General features: G+C 45.4%; 1 protein-coding gene across 1 annotated transcript in view; it reads left to right on the top strand.

The window, feature by feature from the left end:
- tbl1x (transducin beta like 1 X-linked) overlaps positions 1–18,768 on the top strand; it is a 39,878-nt gene that overhangs the window by 15,867 nt on the left and 5,243 nt on the right. The window contains 11 exon segments of the mRNA XM_079822535.1: positions 230–437; positions 513–559; positions 562–659; positions 5,219–5,360; positions 5,502–5,565; positions 5,645–5,742; positions 7,652–7,712; positions 13,845–14,041; positions 14,124–14,251; positions 15,964–16,129; positions 16,215–16,316. Coding sequence (XP_079678661.1) covers positions 230–437; positions 513–559; positions 562–659; positions 5,219–5,360; positions 5,502–5,565; positions 5,645–5,742; positions 7,652–7,712; positions 13,845–14,041; positions 14,124–14,251; positions 15,964–16,129; positions 16,215–16,316 — 1,311 coding nt within the window.

An 18,768-nucleotide genomic window follows, 5' to 3' on the forward strand; every position in this document is an offset into this window, starting at 1 on the left:
GTAGTGTTGGTGAATGTTTAGGATGGAGGTGTTATTGCTGCGGCTGTTGACTGTAGTGTTGGTGAATGTTTAGGATGGAGGTGTTATTGCTGCAGCTGTTGACTGTAGTGTTGGTGAATGTTTAGGATGGAGGTGTTATTGCTGCAGCTGTTGACTGTAGTGTTGGTGAATGTTTAGGATGGAGGTGTTATTGCTGCGGCTGTTGACTGTAGTGTTGGTGAATGTTTAGGATGGCACCGTGTTTGATGGCCGGCCGATCGAGTGTCTGTCGCTCATTGATGCCGTGATGCCCGACGCGGTTCACACCAGGAAGCAGGCCTTCAGAGACAGGCAGTATCAGGCTGGCTCCGCCCACTCGCCCGCCGCCCAATCCCACGCCACGAAGAACGGAGAACCCGCCGGGCTCAATGGGGAGGAGAACGGCACCCACGCCCTCAGTGAGTCCACATTCAGCCAATCCCAGCAGAGCCGGAGCTGGCCTTCGCTTTACTGTCTGTTCTTTCTCTCTCCAGATAATCATGTGGAGGCCATGGAGGTGGATGGAGAGGTCCAGATTCCCGGGTCCAGATTCCCGCCAGTAGAGCCACGGTTCTGCGGGGTCACGAGTCAGAGGTCTTCATCTGTGCCTGGAACCCCGTCACTGACCTCTTGGCCTCAGGGTGAGTCCATCTGGAGCTCAAGGGGGCAGAGGTTAAGATCTGAAGGGAGGAGGGGTTGAGATGGGGGTGGAGTCGAGATGGGGAGGAGTTGGTAGAGGGGAGGAGTTGAGGGAGGGGTTGGTAGAGGGGAGGAGTTGAGGGAGGAGTTGGGAGAGAGGAGGAGTTGAGGGAGGAGTTGGTAGAGGGGAGGAGTTGAGGGAGGAGTTGGTAGAGGGGAGGAGTTGAGGGAGGGGTTGGGAGAGGGGTTGAGGGAGGAGTTGAGGGAGGAGTTGGGATAGGGGAGGAGTTGAGGGAGGGGTTGGGGGAGGGGTTGGGATAGGGGAGGAGTTGAGGGAGGAGTTGGGAGAGGGGTTGAGGGAGGAGTTGAGGGAGGGGTTGGGATAGGGGAGGAGTTGGGAGAGGGGTTGAGGGAGGGGTTGGGATAGGGGAGGAGTTGAGGGAGGGGTTGGGATAGGGGAGTTGAGGGAGGGGTTGGGAGAGGGGTTGAGGGAGGAGTTGAGGGAGGGGTTGGGATAGGGGAGGAGTTGAGGGAGGAGTTGGGAGAGGGGTTGAGGGAGGAGTTGAGGGAGGGGTTGGAAGAGAGGAGGAGTTGAGGGAGGAGTTGGGAGAGGGGAGGAGTTGAGGGAGGGGTTGGGAGAGGGGTTGAGGGAGGAGTTGAGGGAGGGGTTGGGATAGGGGAGGAGTTGAGGGAGGAGTTGGGAGAGGGGTTGAGGGAGGAGTTGAGGGAGGGGTTGGGAGAGGAGGAGTTGAGGGAGGAGTTGGGAGAGGGGTTGAGGGAGGAGTTGAGGGAGGGGTTGGGATAGGGGAGGAGTTGAGGGAGGAGTTGGGAGAGGGGTTGGGAGAGAGGAGGAGTTGAGGGAGGGGTTGGGAGAGAGGAGGAGTTGAGGGAGGGGTTGGGAGAGAGGAGGGAGGGGTTGGGATAGGGGAGGAGTTGAGGGAGGAGTTGGGAGAGGGGTTGAGGGAGGGGTTGGGATAGGGGAGGAGTTGAGGGAGGGGTTGGGATAGGGGAGTTGAGGGAGGGGTTGGGAGAGGGGTTGAGGGAGGAGTTGAGGGAGGGGTTGGGATAGGGGAGGAGTTGAGGGAGGAGTTGGGAGAGGGGTTGAGGGAGGGGTTGGAAGAGAGGAGGAGTTGAGGGAGGAGTTGGGAGAGGGGAGGAGTTGAGGGAGGGGTTGGGAGAGGGGTTGAGGGAGGGGTTGGGATAGGGGAGGAGTTGAGGGAGGAGTTGGGAGAGGGGTTGAGGGAGGAGTTGAGGGAGGAGTTGGGAGAGGGGTTGAGGGAGGAGTTGAGGGAGGAGTTGGGAGAGGGGAGGAGTTGAGGGAGGGGTTGGGAGAGGGGTTGAGGGAGGAGTTGAGGGAGGGGTTGGGATAGGGGAGGAGTTGGGAGAGGGGTTGGGAGAGGAGGAGTTGAGGGAGGGGTTGGGAGAGGAGGAGTTGAGGGAGGAGTTGGGAGAGGGGTTGGGAGAGGAGGAGTTGAGGGAGGAGTTGGGAGAGGGGTTGGGAGAGAGGAGGAGTTGAGGGAGGGGTTGGGAGAGAGGAGGAGTTGAGGGAGGGGTTGGGAGAGAGGAGGAGTTGAGGGAGGAGTTGAGGGAGGGGTTGGGAGAGAGGAGGAGTTGAGGGAGGGGTTGGGAGAGAGGAGGAGTTGAGGGAGGGGTTGAGGGAGGGGTTGGGAGAGAGGAGGAGTTGAGGGAGGGGTTGGGAGAGAGGAGGAGTTGAGGGAGGGGTTGGGAGAGAGGAGGAGTTGAGGGAGGAGTTGAGGGAGGGGTTGGGAGAGAGGAGGAGTTGAGGGAGGGGTTGGGAGAGGAGGAGTTGAGGGAGGAGTTGGGAGAGGGGTTGAGGGAGGAGTTGAGGGAGGAGTTGGGAGAGGGGAGGAGTTGAGGGAGGAGTTGAGGGAGGGGTTGGGAGAGAGGAGGAGTTGAGGGAGGGGTTGGGAGAGAGGAGGAGTTGAGGGAGGAGTTGAGGGAGGGGTTGGGAGAGAGGAGGAGTTGAGGGAGGAGTTGGGAGAGAGGAGGAGTTGAGGGAGGGGTTGGGAGAGAGGAGGAGTTGAGGGAGGAGTTGGGAGAGAGGAGGAGTTGGGGGAGGAGTTGAGGGAGGAGTTGAGGGAGGAGTTGGGAGAGAGGAGGAGTTGGGGGAGGGGTTGAGGGAGGGGTTGAGGGAGGGGTTGGGTGAGAGGAGGAGTTGAGGGAGGAGTTGAGGGAGGGGTTGGGTTGAGGGAGGAGTTGAGGGAGGGGTTGGGATAGGGGAGGAGTTGAGGGAGGGGTTGGGATTGGGGAGGAGTTGGGGAGGAGTTGAGGGAGGGTTGAGGGAGGGGTTGGGTGAGGAGGAGTTGAGGGAGGAGTTGGGAGAGAGGAGGTGTTGAGGGAGGGGTTGAGGGAGGGGTTGGGTGAGAGGAGGAGTTGAGGGTGGAGTTGGGAGAGAGGAGGAGTTGAGGGAGGTGTTGGGAGAGGGGGTGTTGAGGGTGGGGTGAGGGAGGGGTTGGGAGAGAGGAGGAGTTGAGGGAGGAGTTGGGAGAGAGGAGGAGTTGAGGGAGGGTTGGGTGAGAGGAGGAGTTGTGGGAGGGGTTGGGTGAGAGGAGGAGTTGAGGGAGGAGTTGGGAGAGAGGAGGAGTTGGGGGAGGAGTTGAGGGAGGGGTTGAGGGAGGGGTTGGGAGAGAGGAGGAGTTGAGGGAGGAGTTGAGGGAGGTGTTGAGGGAGGAGTTGGGAGAGGGGTTGAGGGAGGAGTTGTGGAGGGGTTGGGTGAGAGGAGGAGTTGAGGGAGGAGTTGGGAGAGGGGAGGAGTTGAGGGTGGGGTTGAGGGAGGAGTGAGGGAGGGGTTGGGTTGAGGGAGGTGTTGAGGGAGGGGTGTGGGAGGAGTTGAGGGAGGGGTTGGGTTGAGGGAGGAGTTGAGGGAGGGGTTGGGATAGGGGAGGAGTTGAGGGAGGGGTTGGGATAGGGGAGGAGTTGAGGGAGGAGTTGAGGGAGGGGTTGGGAGAGGAGGAGTTGAGGGAGGAGTTGGGAGAGAGGAGGAGTTGAGGGAGGGGTTGAGGGAGGGGTTGGAGAGAGGAGGAGTTGAGGGAGGAGTTGGGAGAGAGGAGGAGTTGAGGGAGGAGTTGGGAGAGAGGAGGAGTTGAGGGAGGGGTTGAGGGAGGGGGTTGGGAGAGAGGAGGAGTTGAGGGAGGAGTTGGGAGAGAGGAGGAGTTGAGGGAGGAGTTGGGAGAGAGGAGGAGTTGAGGGAGGGGTTGGAGAGAGGAGGAGTTGAGGGAGGAGTTGGGAGAGAGGAGGAGTTGGGGAGGGTTGGGAGGGTGGGGAGGGGGGTTGAGGGAGGGGTTGGGAGAGAGGTGGAGTTGAGGGAGGAGTTGAGGGAGGAGTTGGGAGAGAGGAGGAGTTGAGGGAGGGGTTGGGAGTGAGGAGTTGAGGGAGGGGTTGAGGGAGGGGTTGGGAGAGAGGAGGAGTTGAGGGAGGGGTTGGGAGAGAGGAGGAGTTGAGGGAGGAGTTGGGAGAGAGGAGGAGTTGAGGGAGGGGTTGGGATAGGGGAGGAGTTGAGGGAGGAGTTGGGAGAGGGGTTGAGGGAGGAGTTGAGGGAGGGGTTGGGAGAGAGGAGGAGTTGAGGGAGGAGTTGGGAGAGGGGAGGAGTTGAGGGAGGGGTTGAGGGAGGAGTTGAGGGAGGGGTTGGGTTGAGGGAGGAGTTGAGGGAGGGGTTGAGGGAGGAGTTGAGGGGTTGGGTTGAGGGAGGAGTTGAGGGAGGGGTTGGGATAGGGGAGGAGTTGAGGGAGGGGTTGGGATAGGGGAGGAGTTGAGGGAGGAGTTGAGGGAGGGGTTGGGAGAGGAGGAGTTGAGGGAGGAGTTGGGAGAGAGGAGGAGTTGAGGGAGGGGTTGGAGGGAGGGGTTGGAGAGAGGAGGAGTTGAGGGAGGAGTTGGGAGAGAGGAGGAGTTGAGGGAGGGGTTGAGGGAGGGGTTGGGAGAGAGGAGGAGTTGAGGGAGGAGTTGGGAGAGAGGAGGAGTTGAGGGAGGAGTTGGGAGAGAGGAGGAGTTGGGGGAGAGTTGAGGGAGGGGTTGGGAGAGAGGAGGAGTTGAGGGAGGGGTTGGGAGAGAGGAGGAGTTGAGGGAGGAGTTGAGGGAGGGGTTGGGAGAGAGGAGGAGTTGAGGGAGGGTTGAGGGAGGGGTTGGGAGAGAGGAGGAGTTGAGGGAGGAGTTGGGAGAGAGGAGGAGTTTGGGGGAGGAGTTGAGGAGGGGTTGGGAGAGAGGAGGGGTTGAGGGAGGGGTTGGGAGAGAGGAGGAGTTGAGGGAGGAGTTGAGGGAGGGGTTGGGAGAGAGGAGGGGTTGGGAGAGAGGAGGAGTTGAGGGAGGGGTTGGGAGAGAGGAGGAGTTGAGGGAGGGGTTGGGAGAGAGGAGGAGTTGAGGGAGGAGTTGAGAGAGGAGTTGAGGGAGGGGTTGGGAGAGAGGAGGAGTTGGGGGAGGAGTTGAGGGAGGGGTTGGGAGAGAGGAGGAGTTGAGGGAGGGGTTGAGGGAGGAGTTGGGGGAGGAGTTGACTCTACTCCCCAGTGGTGTCTTGCCCTAAGTTTACAGTATTGTTGTTGTTGCGCAGCTCCGGCGACTCGACCGCTCGCATATGGAACCTGATTGAGAACAGCAGCAGCTCCTCCACCCAGCTGGTGCTGCGGCACTGCATCCGCGAGGGAGGACAGGACGTGCCCAGCAACAAGGACGTCACCTCGCTGGACTGGAACGTGAGTTACTCTCACATGAGGATAAACTGGGCCCAGTTCTCTCCCAGTGTCAGAGCTCCTGATCTCCATCAGTCTCGACTCTCATTGGCTGACCTTTGACCCTGTGCTGATGATGAATGTTTCCTCTGTGTTTGTCTGTAGAGCGATGGCACTCTCTTGGCCACCGGATCTTATGACGGATTTGCACGAATATGGACGAAAGACGGTAAGTCAGCTGCTTTTCCCAACTCTGGGATCAAACTGAAGGAAGCGGGTCTTCATGCCGGCGCTGGTGTTTCTGACAGGCAATCTGAGCAGCACCCTCGGGCAGCACAAAGGACCCATCTTTGCCCTGAAGTGGAACAGGAAGGGCAACAGCATTCTGAGCGCTGGAGTGGATAAGGTCAGGCTCTGCTGTTATTATTACATCTGCCTTTACTGCTTCCAAAGTCTATACTTGAATAGAATCAAACCCAGCTCTAACTGTCCAGTCCTTCTGTTGGACATATTATTGCCAGATATTCATATGTATATGCATTGATTTACATTACAAGCATTATAATTTCAGCATCTGCAGCACATTTTCGTTTGGGAAAGTTAGGAAAAGTATAAAAAAAATGTAATAAAGTACAAATAAATAAGATTAAAATAATAAATGAACAAAAAATATGCTTGTGTTTGTAATAAATTAGGTTCAAATACATTTGAAATTAAGTAATAATTTTTATTTTTATTAAAATATAATAAAATGCATGTAAAAATTATTCCAATACTAATTAGATAAACAAAGATTAAATAAATACAAGATTTTAATCAATTAAAAATAGATTCAATATATTAAATTAGATTAAAATAAGTGTAAAAATTATTATAATAAATTGGATACAAAAAAATATGTATATATGTATGTATGTATGTATGTATATATTATGTTTATATATATATATATATAATATAAAATTAATGTAAGATTTATAAAAGATTGAAAAAAAAATATTCCAGTAAATTAGATTTAAATAAATAAATATTAGATTGCAATAAATAAAATGAGATAAAATATATTACATTTGATTAAAATACATTTAAAATCATTAAAATAAATAAAAAAATTATATAAAAAAAGAATTATATATATATATATACACATACATACATACATATATATATTAGATTTTAATACATTTAAAATATATTAAATATATTAGATTAAAACAATTGTAAAAATGACTAAAATAAATAGATTAAAATATCAAATAAACACATTGTGTAATGTATGAATAAATGTAAAAATGATTCCAATACATTGATAAACAAAGATAAAATGAATACATTAGATTAAAATAAATAAACAAGGAATAGAATAAAATAAAAACTATATAAGATTACAATGAATAAAAATGAGATTAAATTAGACTAAAATAAGTGTAAAAATGATTAAAATAAATTACAGTAAAATAAATAAATACAAAATAAATAAATATTTGATTGCAATAAATAAAAAATAGATGTAATAGATTTAAGTATATTAAAATTAGATTAAAATAAGTATAAAAAATATTAGATTTCAATACATTAAAAAAAGATTAAAAATATGAAATTATTATGATTAAAATAAATTACATTAAAATAAAAATTAATGTAAAAAGTATTCTAATAAATTACATTAAAATAAATAAACAGAAAATAAATAAATATTAGATTACAATAAATAAAACGTAGATGAAATATATTAAATTAGATTAAAATAAAAAAAATTAAAATAGATTTAAAAATAAATCACAAATATTCCATTAAATTACATTAAAATAAATAAATATTAGATTTTAATAAATTAAAAATAGATGAAATTAAGTGTAAAAATGATTCAAATAAATTACATTAAAATAAATAAACAGAAAATAAATAAATATTAGATTACAATAAATAAAACTTAGATGTAATATATTAAATTAGATCAAAATAAAGATTATTAAAATAGATTTAAAAATAAAACACAAATATTTCAGTAAATTAGATTAAAATAAATAAATATTAATTTTAATAAATTAAAAATAGATGAAATTAAGTGTAAAAATTATTCTAATAAATTAGATTAAAATAACAAAAACACATTAAAAGAAAAAAAAATGCATTTAATAAAGTAAATATAATAATGATTGTATATTAAAATATATAAAATAATAAAATAACTAAATATTAGACTATAGTAGCCTCTGAATATTCCCAGCCATAAAGTCCTGATGATCAGGAGTGGGAGAATCATCTCCTGGCCTTTCCCTGTAATCATTCGTTCACTTATTCTCGTTCTGCAGACGACAATCATCTGGGACGCACACACCGGTGAAGCCAAGCAGCAGTTTCCCTTTCATTCTGGTGAGTTCACCTGCCTTGAGCTCTCGCGGTGCGTTCACACCGGACGCGATTTGCGCGAGTGATTTACATGTTAAGTCAATGCAGAGACGTGAAATGGCATTCTGCAGCGAGATTCGCGCGATTGAGGCGGCGAGATTCGCGCGATTGAGGCGGCGAGATTCGCGTGATTGAGGCGGCGAGATTCGCGCGATTGAGGCGGCGCGAAGGACGCGAATTGAGCGTTTTGAACGCGCGATTCGCGCAAGTTGAAAAATCTGAACTTTGGCGGATATTTCGCGCTGCGTTAACCAATCAGGAGCTTGCTCTAGTAGTGACAACAATGAGGAGAAAATCTGTATATTAATATCTGGTTCAGACAATATGATTATCACTGTGATAACATTAAATGACATTAAACACAACACAGTCTCTTTTTGTTAGATACAAGTTTATGTTTGATCAATAATACAAAAGTATAAGTAATGTATAACAAGCTATACATGAAATAAAGCAAACAATTCAGTCAAACATTCAAAGTCAGTGCTAGTAGGCTAACGGTACAACTGCAACGTACAGTTATAGCCTAAAAATATAAAGTAATGAAACTTCTCTTTGCCTTCAGCCTAAACGATTTGCCAAGGAACAAATTATAGATCCATGAGAGCAAAGATCGGCCGTTACAAGACGAATTATATCTGGAGCCGCCACAGAGACATCAGAGCCAGCGGCAGAAGAACTGGCTGAGGAAAGGCTGATCTCACCGGGTTAATGAGCGCCGCTGATCCACTGGAGCTCACACACACACACACACACACACACCACATCACATGTTCAAATAGACACTCTTTATATAAATAAACCACAGATTTGAGCTTTAAACAACTACATTATCGACTGAAAAAGTCTTAAAACTACGTTTTGTCACACATTAACAGTAGATTTTAACAAAAAAAAGACGTGTAAACACAGCCCATGTCAGCCATTTCTCAACGAGACGAGCCGCTGGCAGAAGCTCCGCCCATAGAGACAGAGCGTATTTAGGCCACGCCCACACCGGGGGGAAAACAATCCAACGCTCTCCATTGACTTTGCTTTGCGTGAAGCTGCATTCTTGTCATCTCGGACTTATAACAAAAAACAGAACAATGTCTAAAAGCTGATATGTGACAAAGTGTACAGCAAACAAGCTAAAAAACACAGAAATAAGTTTTTATAAGCTGTCGACCCAAAAAAACAAGAGTTTAAGAAGATAAAAGTGGATAAAGGCAGTAAAGCGTGACGCTTCAGCTGAAGAATGGGGACATTTGGGGATCCTGACACTCAGTGTGTGTGTGTGTGTGTGCAGTAAATATTCTGTCACTGTTAAGTCAAATATCCAAATGTCAGTTTTATATATGATATTTCCTGTCTCTGATGACGTTCCCTGTAGTGTGTGTAGTTCTCAGTGTAATATAACGTGTCTCAATGGCCTGCATCCACTTTTTTGTCCTTAAACGCTCGTTTTTTGGATCATTAGCTTATAAAAACGTCTGGGTTTTTGGTTGTGTTTTTTAGCTTGTTTGCTGTACAATTTGTCGCATATCAGCTTTTATACATTGTTCTGTTTTTTGTTATAAGTCCGAAATGACAAGGAGGCGCTTCACACAATGCAAAGTCAATGGAGAGCGTTCGGTTGTTTTCCCCCCCGGTGGGCGTGGCCTTCAGATTATGACGCGTGTCGCTCTGTCTCTATGGCGCGAATTCGCGTCTGTTGTGCCGTGAATGTCACATGTGATTCGTGCGAATTTCACGCGCGAATGAAGCGAGTAAACTCGAAATGTTCAAGCGTCCACCTTCGCGCGAATGAAGCGAGTAAACTCGAAATGTTCAAGCGTCCACCTTCGCGCGAACGAAGCGAGTAAACTCGAAATGTTCAAGCGTCCACCTTTCCGCGAACGAAGCGAGTAAACTCGAAATGTTCAAGCGTCCACCTTCGCGCGAAAGAAGCGAGTAAACTCGAAATGTTCAAGCGTCCACCTTCGCGCCAACAAAGTGAGTAAACTCGAAATGTTCAAGCGTCCACCTTCGCGCGAAAGAAGCGAGTAAACTCGAAATGTTCAAGCGTCCACCTTCGCGCCAACAAAGCGAGTAAACTCGAAATGTTCAAGCGTCCACCTTCGCGCCAACAAAGCGAGTAAACACGAAATGTTCAAGCGTCCACGTTCGCGCGAACGAAGCGAGTAAACTCGAAATGTTCAAGCGTCCACCTTCACGCGAACGAAGCGAGTAAACTCAAAATGTTCAAGCGTCCACCTTCGCGCGAACGAAGCGAGTAAACTCAAAATGTTCAAGCGTCCACCTTCGCGCGAATGAAGCGAGTAAACTCAATGTTCAAGCGTCAACCTTCGTGCCAACAAAGCGAGTAAACTCGAAATGTTCAAGCGTCCACCTTCGCGCGAACGAAACGAGTAAACTCGAAATGTTCAAGCGTCCACCTTTGCGCCAACGAAGCGAGTAAACTCGAAATGTTCAAGCGTCCACCTTCGCGCGAACGAAGCGAGTAAACGCAAAATGTTCAAGCGTCCACCTTCGCGTGAACGGAGCGAGTAAACTCATAATGTTCAAGTGGCCACCTTCGCGAGGACGAAGCGAGTAAACTCAAAATGTTCAAGCGTCCACCTTCGCGTGAACGAAGCGAGTAAACTCGAAATGTTCAAGCGTCCACCTTCGCGCGAAAGAAGCGAGTAAACTCAAAATGTTCAAGCGTCCACCTTCGCGCGAACGAAGCGAGTAAACTCAAAATGTTCAAGCGTCCACCTTCGCGCGAACGAAGCGAGTAAACTCAAAATGTTCAAGCGTCCACTTTCGCGCGAAAGAAGCGAGTAAATTCGAAATGTTCAAGCGTCCACCTTCGCGCGAAAGAAGCGAGTAAACTCAAAATGTTCAAGCGTCCACCTTCGCGCGAACGAAGCGAGTATACTCGAAATGTTCAAGCGTCCACCTTCGCGCGAACGAAGCGAGTAAACGCAAAATGTTCAAGCATCCACCTTCGCGCGAACGGAGCGAGTAAACTCGAAATGTTCAAGCGGCCACCTTCGCGAGGACGAAGCGAGTAAACTCGAAATGTTTAAGCGTCCACCTTCGCACGAACGAATCGATTAAACTCGAAATGTTCAAGCGTCCACCTTCGCGCGAAAGAAGCGAGTAAACTCGAAATGTTCAAGCGTCCACCTTCGCGCGAAAGAAGCGAGTAAACTCGAAATGTTCAAGCGTCCACCTTCGCGCGAACGAAGCGAGTAAACTCAAAATCTTCAAGCGTCCACCTTCGCGCGAACGAAGCGAGTAAACTCAATGTTCAAGCGTCCACCTTCGCGCGAACGAAGCGAGTAAACTCAAAGTGTTCAAGCGTCCACCTTCGCGCGAATGAAGCGAGTAAACGCGAAATGTTCAAGCGTCCACCTTCGCGGCAACAGAGCGAGTAAACTCGAAATGTTCAAGCGTCCACGTTCGCGCGAACGAAGCGAGTAAACTCGAAATGTTCAAGCGTCCACCTTCACGCGAACGAAGCGAGTAAACTCAATGTTCAAGCGTCCACCTTCGCGCCAACAAAGCGAGTAAACTCGAAATGTTCAAGCGTCAACCTTCGCGCCAACAAAGCGAGTAAACTCGTAATGTTCAAGCGTCCACCTTTGTGCCAACGAAGCGAGTAAACTCAAAATGTTCAAGCGTCAACCTTCGCGCCAACAAAGCGAGTAAACTCGTAATGTTCAAGCGTCCACCTTTACGCCAACGAAGCGAGTAAACTCAAAATGTTCAAGCGTCCACCTTCACGCGAACGAAGCGAGTAAACTCAATGTTCAAGCGTCCACCTTTGCGCGAAAGAAGCGAGTAAACTCGAAATGTTCAAGCGTCCACCTTCGCGCGAAAGAAGCGAGTAAACTCGAAATGTTCAAGCGTCCACCTTCGCGCGAACGAAGCGAGTAAACTCAAAATCTTCAAGCGTCCACCTTCGCGCGAACGAAGCGAGTAAACTCAATGTTCAAGCGTCCACCTTCGCGCGAACGAAGCGAGTAAACTCAAAATCTTCAAGCGTCCACCTTCGCGCGAACGAAGCGAGTAAACTCAAAATCTTCAAGCGTCCACCTTCGCGCGAACGAAGCGAGTAAACTCAATGTTCAAGCGTCCACCTTCGCGCGAACGAAGCGAGTAAACTCAATGTTCAAGCGTCCACCTTCGTGCGAAAGAAGCGAGTAAACTCGAAATGTTCAAGCGTCCACGTTCGCGCGAACGAAGCGAGTAAACTCGAAATGTTCAAGCGTCCACCTTCAAGCGAATGAAGCGAGTAAACTCAATGTTCAAGCGTCAACCTTTGCGCCAACAAAGCGAGTAAACTCGAAATGTTCAAGCGTCAACCTTCGCGCCAACAAAGCGAGTAAGCTCGTAATGTTCAAGCGTCCACCTTCGTGCGAACGAAGCGAGTAAACTCGAAATGTTCAAGCGTCCACCTTTGCGCCAACGAAGCGAGTAAACTCAAAATGTTCAAGCGTCCACGTTCGCGCGAACGAAACGAGTAAACTCAAAATGTTCAAGTGTCCACCTTCGCTCGAACGAAGCGAGTAAACTCGAAATGTTCAAGCGTCCACCTTCGCGCGAACGAAGCGAGTAAACTCAAAATGTTCAAGTGTCCACCTTCGCTCGAACGAAGCGAGTAAACTCGAAATGTTCAAGCGTCCACCTTCGCGCGAACGAAGCGAGTAAACTCAAAATGTTCAAGCGTCCACCTTCGCGCGAACGAAGCGAGTAAACACGAAATGTTCAAGCGTCCACCTTCGCGCCAACGAAGCGAGTATACTCGAAATGTTCAAGCGTCCACCTTCGCGCGAACGAAGCGAGTATACTCGAAATGTTCAAGCGTCCACCTTCGCGCGAACGAAGCGAGTATACTCGAAATGTTCAAGCGTCCACCTTCGCGCGAAAGAAGCGAGTAAACTCGAAATGTTCAAGCGTCCACCTTCGCGCGAACGAAGCGAGTATACTCGAAATGTTCAAGCGGCCACCTTCGCGCGAACGAAGCGAGTATACTCGAAATGTTCAAGCGTCCACCTTCGTGCGAAAGAAGCGAGTAAACTCGAAATGTTCAAGCGTCCACCTTCGCGCGAAAGAAGCAAGTAAACTCGAAATGTTCAAGCGTCCACCTTCGCGCGAACGAAGCGAGTAAACTCGAAATGTTCAAGCGTCCACCTTCGCGCGAACGAAGCGAGTAAACTCAAAATGTTCAAGCGTCCGCCTTCGCGCGAACGAAGCGAGTAAACTCAATGTTCAAGCGTCCACCTTCGTGCGAAAGAAGCGAGTAAACTCAATGTTCAAGCGTCCACCTTCGTGCGAAAGAAGCGAGTAAACTCGAAATGTTCAAGCGTCCACCTTCGCGCGAAAGAAGCGAGTAAACTCAAAATGTTCAAGCGTCCGCCTTCGCGCGAACGAAGCGAGTAAACTCAATGTTCAAGCGTCCACCTTCGCGCGAACGAAGCGAGTAAACTCAATGTTCAAGCGTCCACCTTCGCGCGAACGAAGCGAGTAAACTCAATGTTCAAGCGTCCACCTTCGTGCGAAAGAAGCGAGTAAACTCGAAATGTTCAAGCGTCCACCTTCGTGCGAAAGAAGCGAGTAAACTCGAAATGTTCAAGCGTCCACCTTCGCGCGAACGAAGCGAGTAAACTCAATGTTCAAGCGTCCACCTTCGTGCGAAAGAAGCGAGTAAACTCGAAATGTTCAAGCGTCCACCTTCGCGCGAAAGAAGCGAGTAAACTCAAAATGTTCAAGCGTCCACCTTCGCGCGAACGAAGCGAGTAAACTCAATGTTCAAGCGTCCACCTTCGCGCGAACGAAGCGAGTAAACTCAATGTTCAAGCGTCCACCTTCGCGCGAACGAAGCGAGTAAACTCAATGTTCAAGCGTCCACCTTCGTGCGAAAGAAGCGAGTAAACTCAAAATGTTCAAGCGTCCGCCTTTGCGCGAAAGAAGCGAGTAAACTCGAAATGTTCAAGCGTCCACCTTCGCGCGAACGAAGCGAGTAAACTCAAAATGTTCAAGCGTCCGCCTTTGCGCGAATCGCGTCCGGTGTGAACGCCACATCCGAGGTCAGAGGTCAAGGTGTGAGTGTTTGTGTGCCCACAGCTCCAGCGCTGGACGTAGATTGGCAGAACAACAGCACCTTCGCCTCCTGCAGCACGGACATGTGCATCCACGTGTGCCGCCTGGGCAGCGAGCGCCCGCTCAAGAGCTTCCAGGGCCACACCAACGAGGTCAACGCCATCAAGTGGGACCCGTCGGGCACACTGCTCGCGTCCTGCTCGGACGACATGACCCTCAAGGTGGCGCTCTCTCAGTGTTCCTGTCCCCTCTTCTCAATATAGGGCATGAGGAAATATTAAATATGATGAATGTCTCGTGCAGATCTGGAGTATGAAGCACGACACATGTGTTCATAACCTTCAAGCGCACAGCAAAGAGATCTACACCATCAAATGGAGCCCGATGGGCAGCGGGAGCAGCAGCCCCAGCGCTAACATCCTGCTAGCCAGGTAACCTTCAGCGCTAACATCCTGCTAGCCAGGTAACCTTCAGCGCTAACATCCTGCTAGCCAGGTAACCTTCCCGAAGTCTGGTCACTCGTGGACATCTTAGCCACGCCTCTGGACAAGACCTAGTCCCATCTCTCCTTCTCAAAAACTGTTTAAATAACCATTTCAAATCCGCAAATCAAAATGGCCACCGTCTAAACTGGGCCACCAGAGAGCGCAAAAGTGCAGGAAAAAAGGGAAAAATTATATATATATATATATATATATATATATATATATATATATATATATATATATATATATATATATATATATATATATATATATATATATATATATATATAATTTTAAATGATTCAAATAGATTCAAATAAGTAAAGTAAATATAATAAAATAAATGTACAAATTATTCCAATAAATTAGATTAAAATTAATTAACAAATTACAATAAATTAAATAAATATTAGATTACATTAATATGTATTTATCTAATCTAATTTATTGTAATCATTTATTAATTTTAATCTATTTTTTTGGAATCATTTTATTATATTTATTTAATTATGTATTAAATGTATTTTAATCTAATTTAATATGTATTTAAGTAAATATAATAAATTAAATCTAAAAATTATTTCAATAAATTCGATTAAAATAAATGAACAAAAACCGAATAGAATAAAATAAATACAAATTAGATTAAATATATTTAAAGTAGATTCAAATGAACAAAAATATAAAATGAAAATTTTATAAAAAAATAAATGCAAAGATGATTCAAATATATTACATTAAAATAAATTAATAAACAACATAAATATTAGATAACAATAAATAAAATAGATGAAATATATTAAATTAGATAAAAATAAATAGGTTTCAGATTATTAAAATTGATTAAAAAATAATATATATATAATAAATTAGATTAAGTTTAAAAAGTATTCAATTAAATTAGATTCAAATAAAAATATTATATTAATAAATATAATAATAAAATACATTTCAAAATGGTTGTAAAAAAATTACATTAAAATAAATAAACTAATAAATTAGAATAAAATAACTAAATATTAGTTTACATTAGTCTTTGAATAAAACTGAGCCCCATATTCACACTATATGAGCCATATATATAAAATTACATTAAAATAAATATAAAATGATTAAAATATAAATAAAATAAATGTACAAATTAGTCAAATAAATTAGATTAATAAACAATTACAACAAAATAAATAAATAAATATTATTAATAATAAATAAAAATGTGATAAATGCATATTAAATTAGATTAAAATGATTTAAATATAATTAAGTAAATGTAATAAAATAAATGTAAAAATTATTCCAATAAATAAATGGACAAAAACCGAATAGAATAAAATTAAATATATTAAATTAGATTTAAATAAATATAAAAATGATTTGATATTAATATATTAAAATAAATACAAATTTGATTAAACATAATAATTTAGATTATAATAAAATATACAATAAAATAAAGAAATAATAAAGTACTAAAGTGAATAGAACGAAATATAATAATGCAACAATAGAAATTAATTATTATTATTATTATTATTATAGGCATAATTATTATAATATGTATAAATTGGTTGTTTTATACAAGAAACGATGATGATGTTTTTCCGTCACATTTGAAAGCCACTAACGCTCTTCATCCATGCTCTGTTTATCTTCCTCAGTGCCTCTTTTGACTCGACGGTGCGATTATGGGATGTGGAGCAGGGCGTGTGCATCCACACACTCACCAAACACCAGGAGCCGGTCTACAGTGTGGCCTTCAGTCCGGACGGGAAGTTCCTGGCCAGCGGATCCTTCGACAAATGTGTTCATATCTGGGACACGGCGGTCAGTAACACACGGCTCACATGATGAGGATGAGGAGGATGATGAGGATGAAGAGGAGGATGATGATGATGAGTGTGTTTTTCAGAGCGGCGCGCTGGTCAACAGCTACAGGGGAACTGGAGGAATCTTTGAGGTTTGCTGGAACAGTGTGGGAGATAAAGTGGGAGCGAGTGCTTCAGATGGATCGGTACGCTCATCTTCTCTTCAGACATCGTCTAAAACTAGTTCACCCAAAAATGTAAATTGTGTCATTAATGACTGAGCCTCATGTGGTTGGACACCCGTCAGACCTCCGTTCATCTTCAGACACAAATGAAGATATTTTAGTGTAAATCTGATGCTCTGAAAGGCCTCCATTGGCTCAACTTTACACTCTCAAGACCCTTAAAAGACACTAAAGACTAAAGTTACAAAGTCCATCTCACTACAGCGGCTCTACAATAACTTTATGAATCGGCGAGAATAGTTTCTGTGCGCAAAAAACCCCTAAATAACGACTTATATAGTGATGACGATTTCAAAACACGGCATCATGAAGCTTCGAAGCGTTATGAATCAGTGAGTCGATTCAGCGGTTCAGAGCATTATGAATCAGCGAGTCGATTCAGCGGTTCAGAGCGTTATGAATCAGCGAGTCGATTCAGCGGTTCAGAGCATTATGAATCAGTGAGTCGATTCAGCGGTTCAGAGCGTTATGAATCAGCGAGTCGATTCAGCGGTTCAGAGCGTTATGAATCAGCGAGTCGATTCAGCGGTTCAGAGCGTTATGAATCAGCGAGTCGATTCAGCGGTTCAGAGCGTTATGAATCAGTGAGTCGATTCAGCGGTTCAGAGCGTTATGAATCAGTGAGTCGATTCATGATTCGGATCGCGTGTCAAACCGCCAAACTACTGAAATTTGGCGATCCAAACCGCTGAATAGACTCACTGATTCATAACGCTCTGAACCGCTGAATCGACTCGCTGATTCATAACGCTCTGAACTGCTAAATCGACTCACTGATTCATAACGCTCTGAACCGCTAAATCAACTCACTGATTCATAACGCTCTGAACCGCTAAATCGACTCGCTGATTCATAACGCTCTGAACCGCTGATTCGACTCACTGATTCATAATGCTCTGAACCGCTGAATCAACTCACTGATTCATAACGCTCTGAACCGCTAAATCGACTCGCTGATTCATAACGCTCTGAACCGCTGAATCGACTCACTGATTCATAACGCTCTGAACCGCTGATTCGACTCACTGATTCATAATGCTCTGAACCGCTAAATCGACTCACTGATTCATAACGCTCTGAACCGCTAAATCGACTCGCTGATTCATAACGCTCTGAACCGCTGAATCAACTCACTGATTTATAACGCTCTGAACCGCTGAATTGACTCACTGATTCATAACGCTCTGAACCGCTGAATCGACTCACTGATTCATAACGCTCTGAACCGCTGAATCAACTCACTGATTCATAACGCTCTGAACCGCTGAATCAACTCACTGATTCATAACGCTCTGAACCGCTGAATTGACTCACTGATTCATAACGCTCTGAACCGCTGAATCGACTCACTGATTCATAATGCTTCGAAGCTTCATGATGTCGTGTTTTGAAATCGTCATCACTATATAAGTCGTTATTTAGGGTTTTGTTGCGCACAGAAACTATTCTCGTCTTCATAAAGTTATTGTAGAGCCGCTGTAGTGAGATGGACTTTGTAACTTTAGTCTTTAGTGTCTTTTAACTTGTTAACCCGCATCGGATCGTGGGCGGGGGGGTTGACGGAAGTGTGTGTACTTTTATTTACTTTTGTTTTATACAAAATATTCAATCAACTATCACAAACTATGCATCATTTGAAAGCTAAAACACTCAAGATTCATGTTCTGAATGCAATAAATACACCAGAGAGGAAAGGGTTAAATGAAACGCTAAAGGACCGGCCATGTAAACATTAGCATAATATTAGCGTTACTCATCTTTCATCTCCTGTCGTTCAGATCAGATCGGACGAATCCAATAAACACCCGCATACATCTCTGTGTAAGGGTCCACTCTTCAAAATGCATCCCACTTTTTAATCCAAAACAACGAAAAAATAGGGAAAAAACTAAAAATCCTCCGTTGTTTGCAAGGGAGTTTTGAGTTAGCGTAATCAATCATGTCCATTTTCAATGAAATATCGATTCTATTCCGTGTCTGGCAAACTCCCCCTGCTAGAATAGCTTCTCCCACGTATTTTAAACCCTCCCTCGTCTCTCTCCTCCAATCAGAGACTCTTCTGGGATGCATCATACAGAGGAAGTGCCTTACAGGCTTGGTGAGCTGTCAATCATTGCGCCCATGGTTTTCGTTGGATAAAGGCACTCGGTGCCCAGCCAATGCCTTTCCAACAAAGGTTTGATTGATGGACTTAGTAACCAATCAAAAGGCATTATCTTGCGCAGTTTGCGTAAGTAGGCTTTGGTGAATACTGTTTGTGCGCTGGCTGCGCGCTCTCAATGGCGCAACTGCAGTGGAGCGCGCAGACTCTCACTGACACTTCCCATCAGCTAAATGAGTTTTTTACACTTTGTAATCTCTGTAAATAGTTGCTTTAGTTTTTCAGGAACTGTTTAACCATTATTATTAGTAG

This window comes from Gobio gobio (assembly GCF_949357685.1).
Source record: "Gobio gobio genome assembly, chromosome: 7".
In the NCBI taxonomy this organism is placed as follows: Eukaryota; Metazoa; Chordata; class Actinopteri; order Cypriniformes; family Gobionidae; genus Gobio; species Gobio gobio.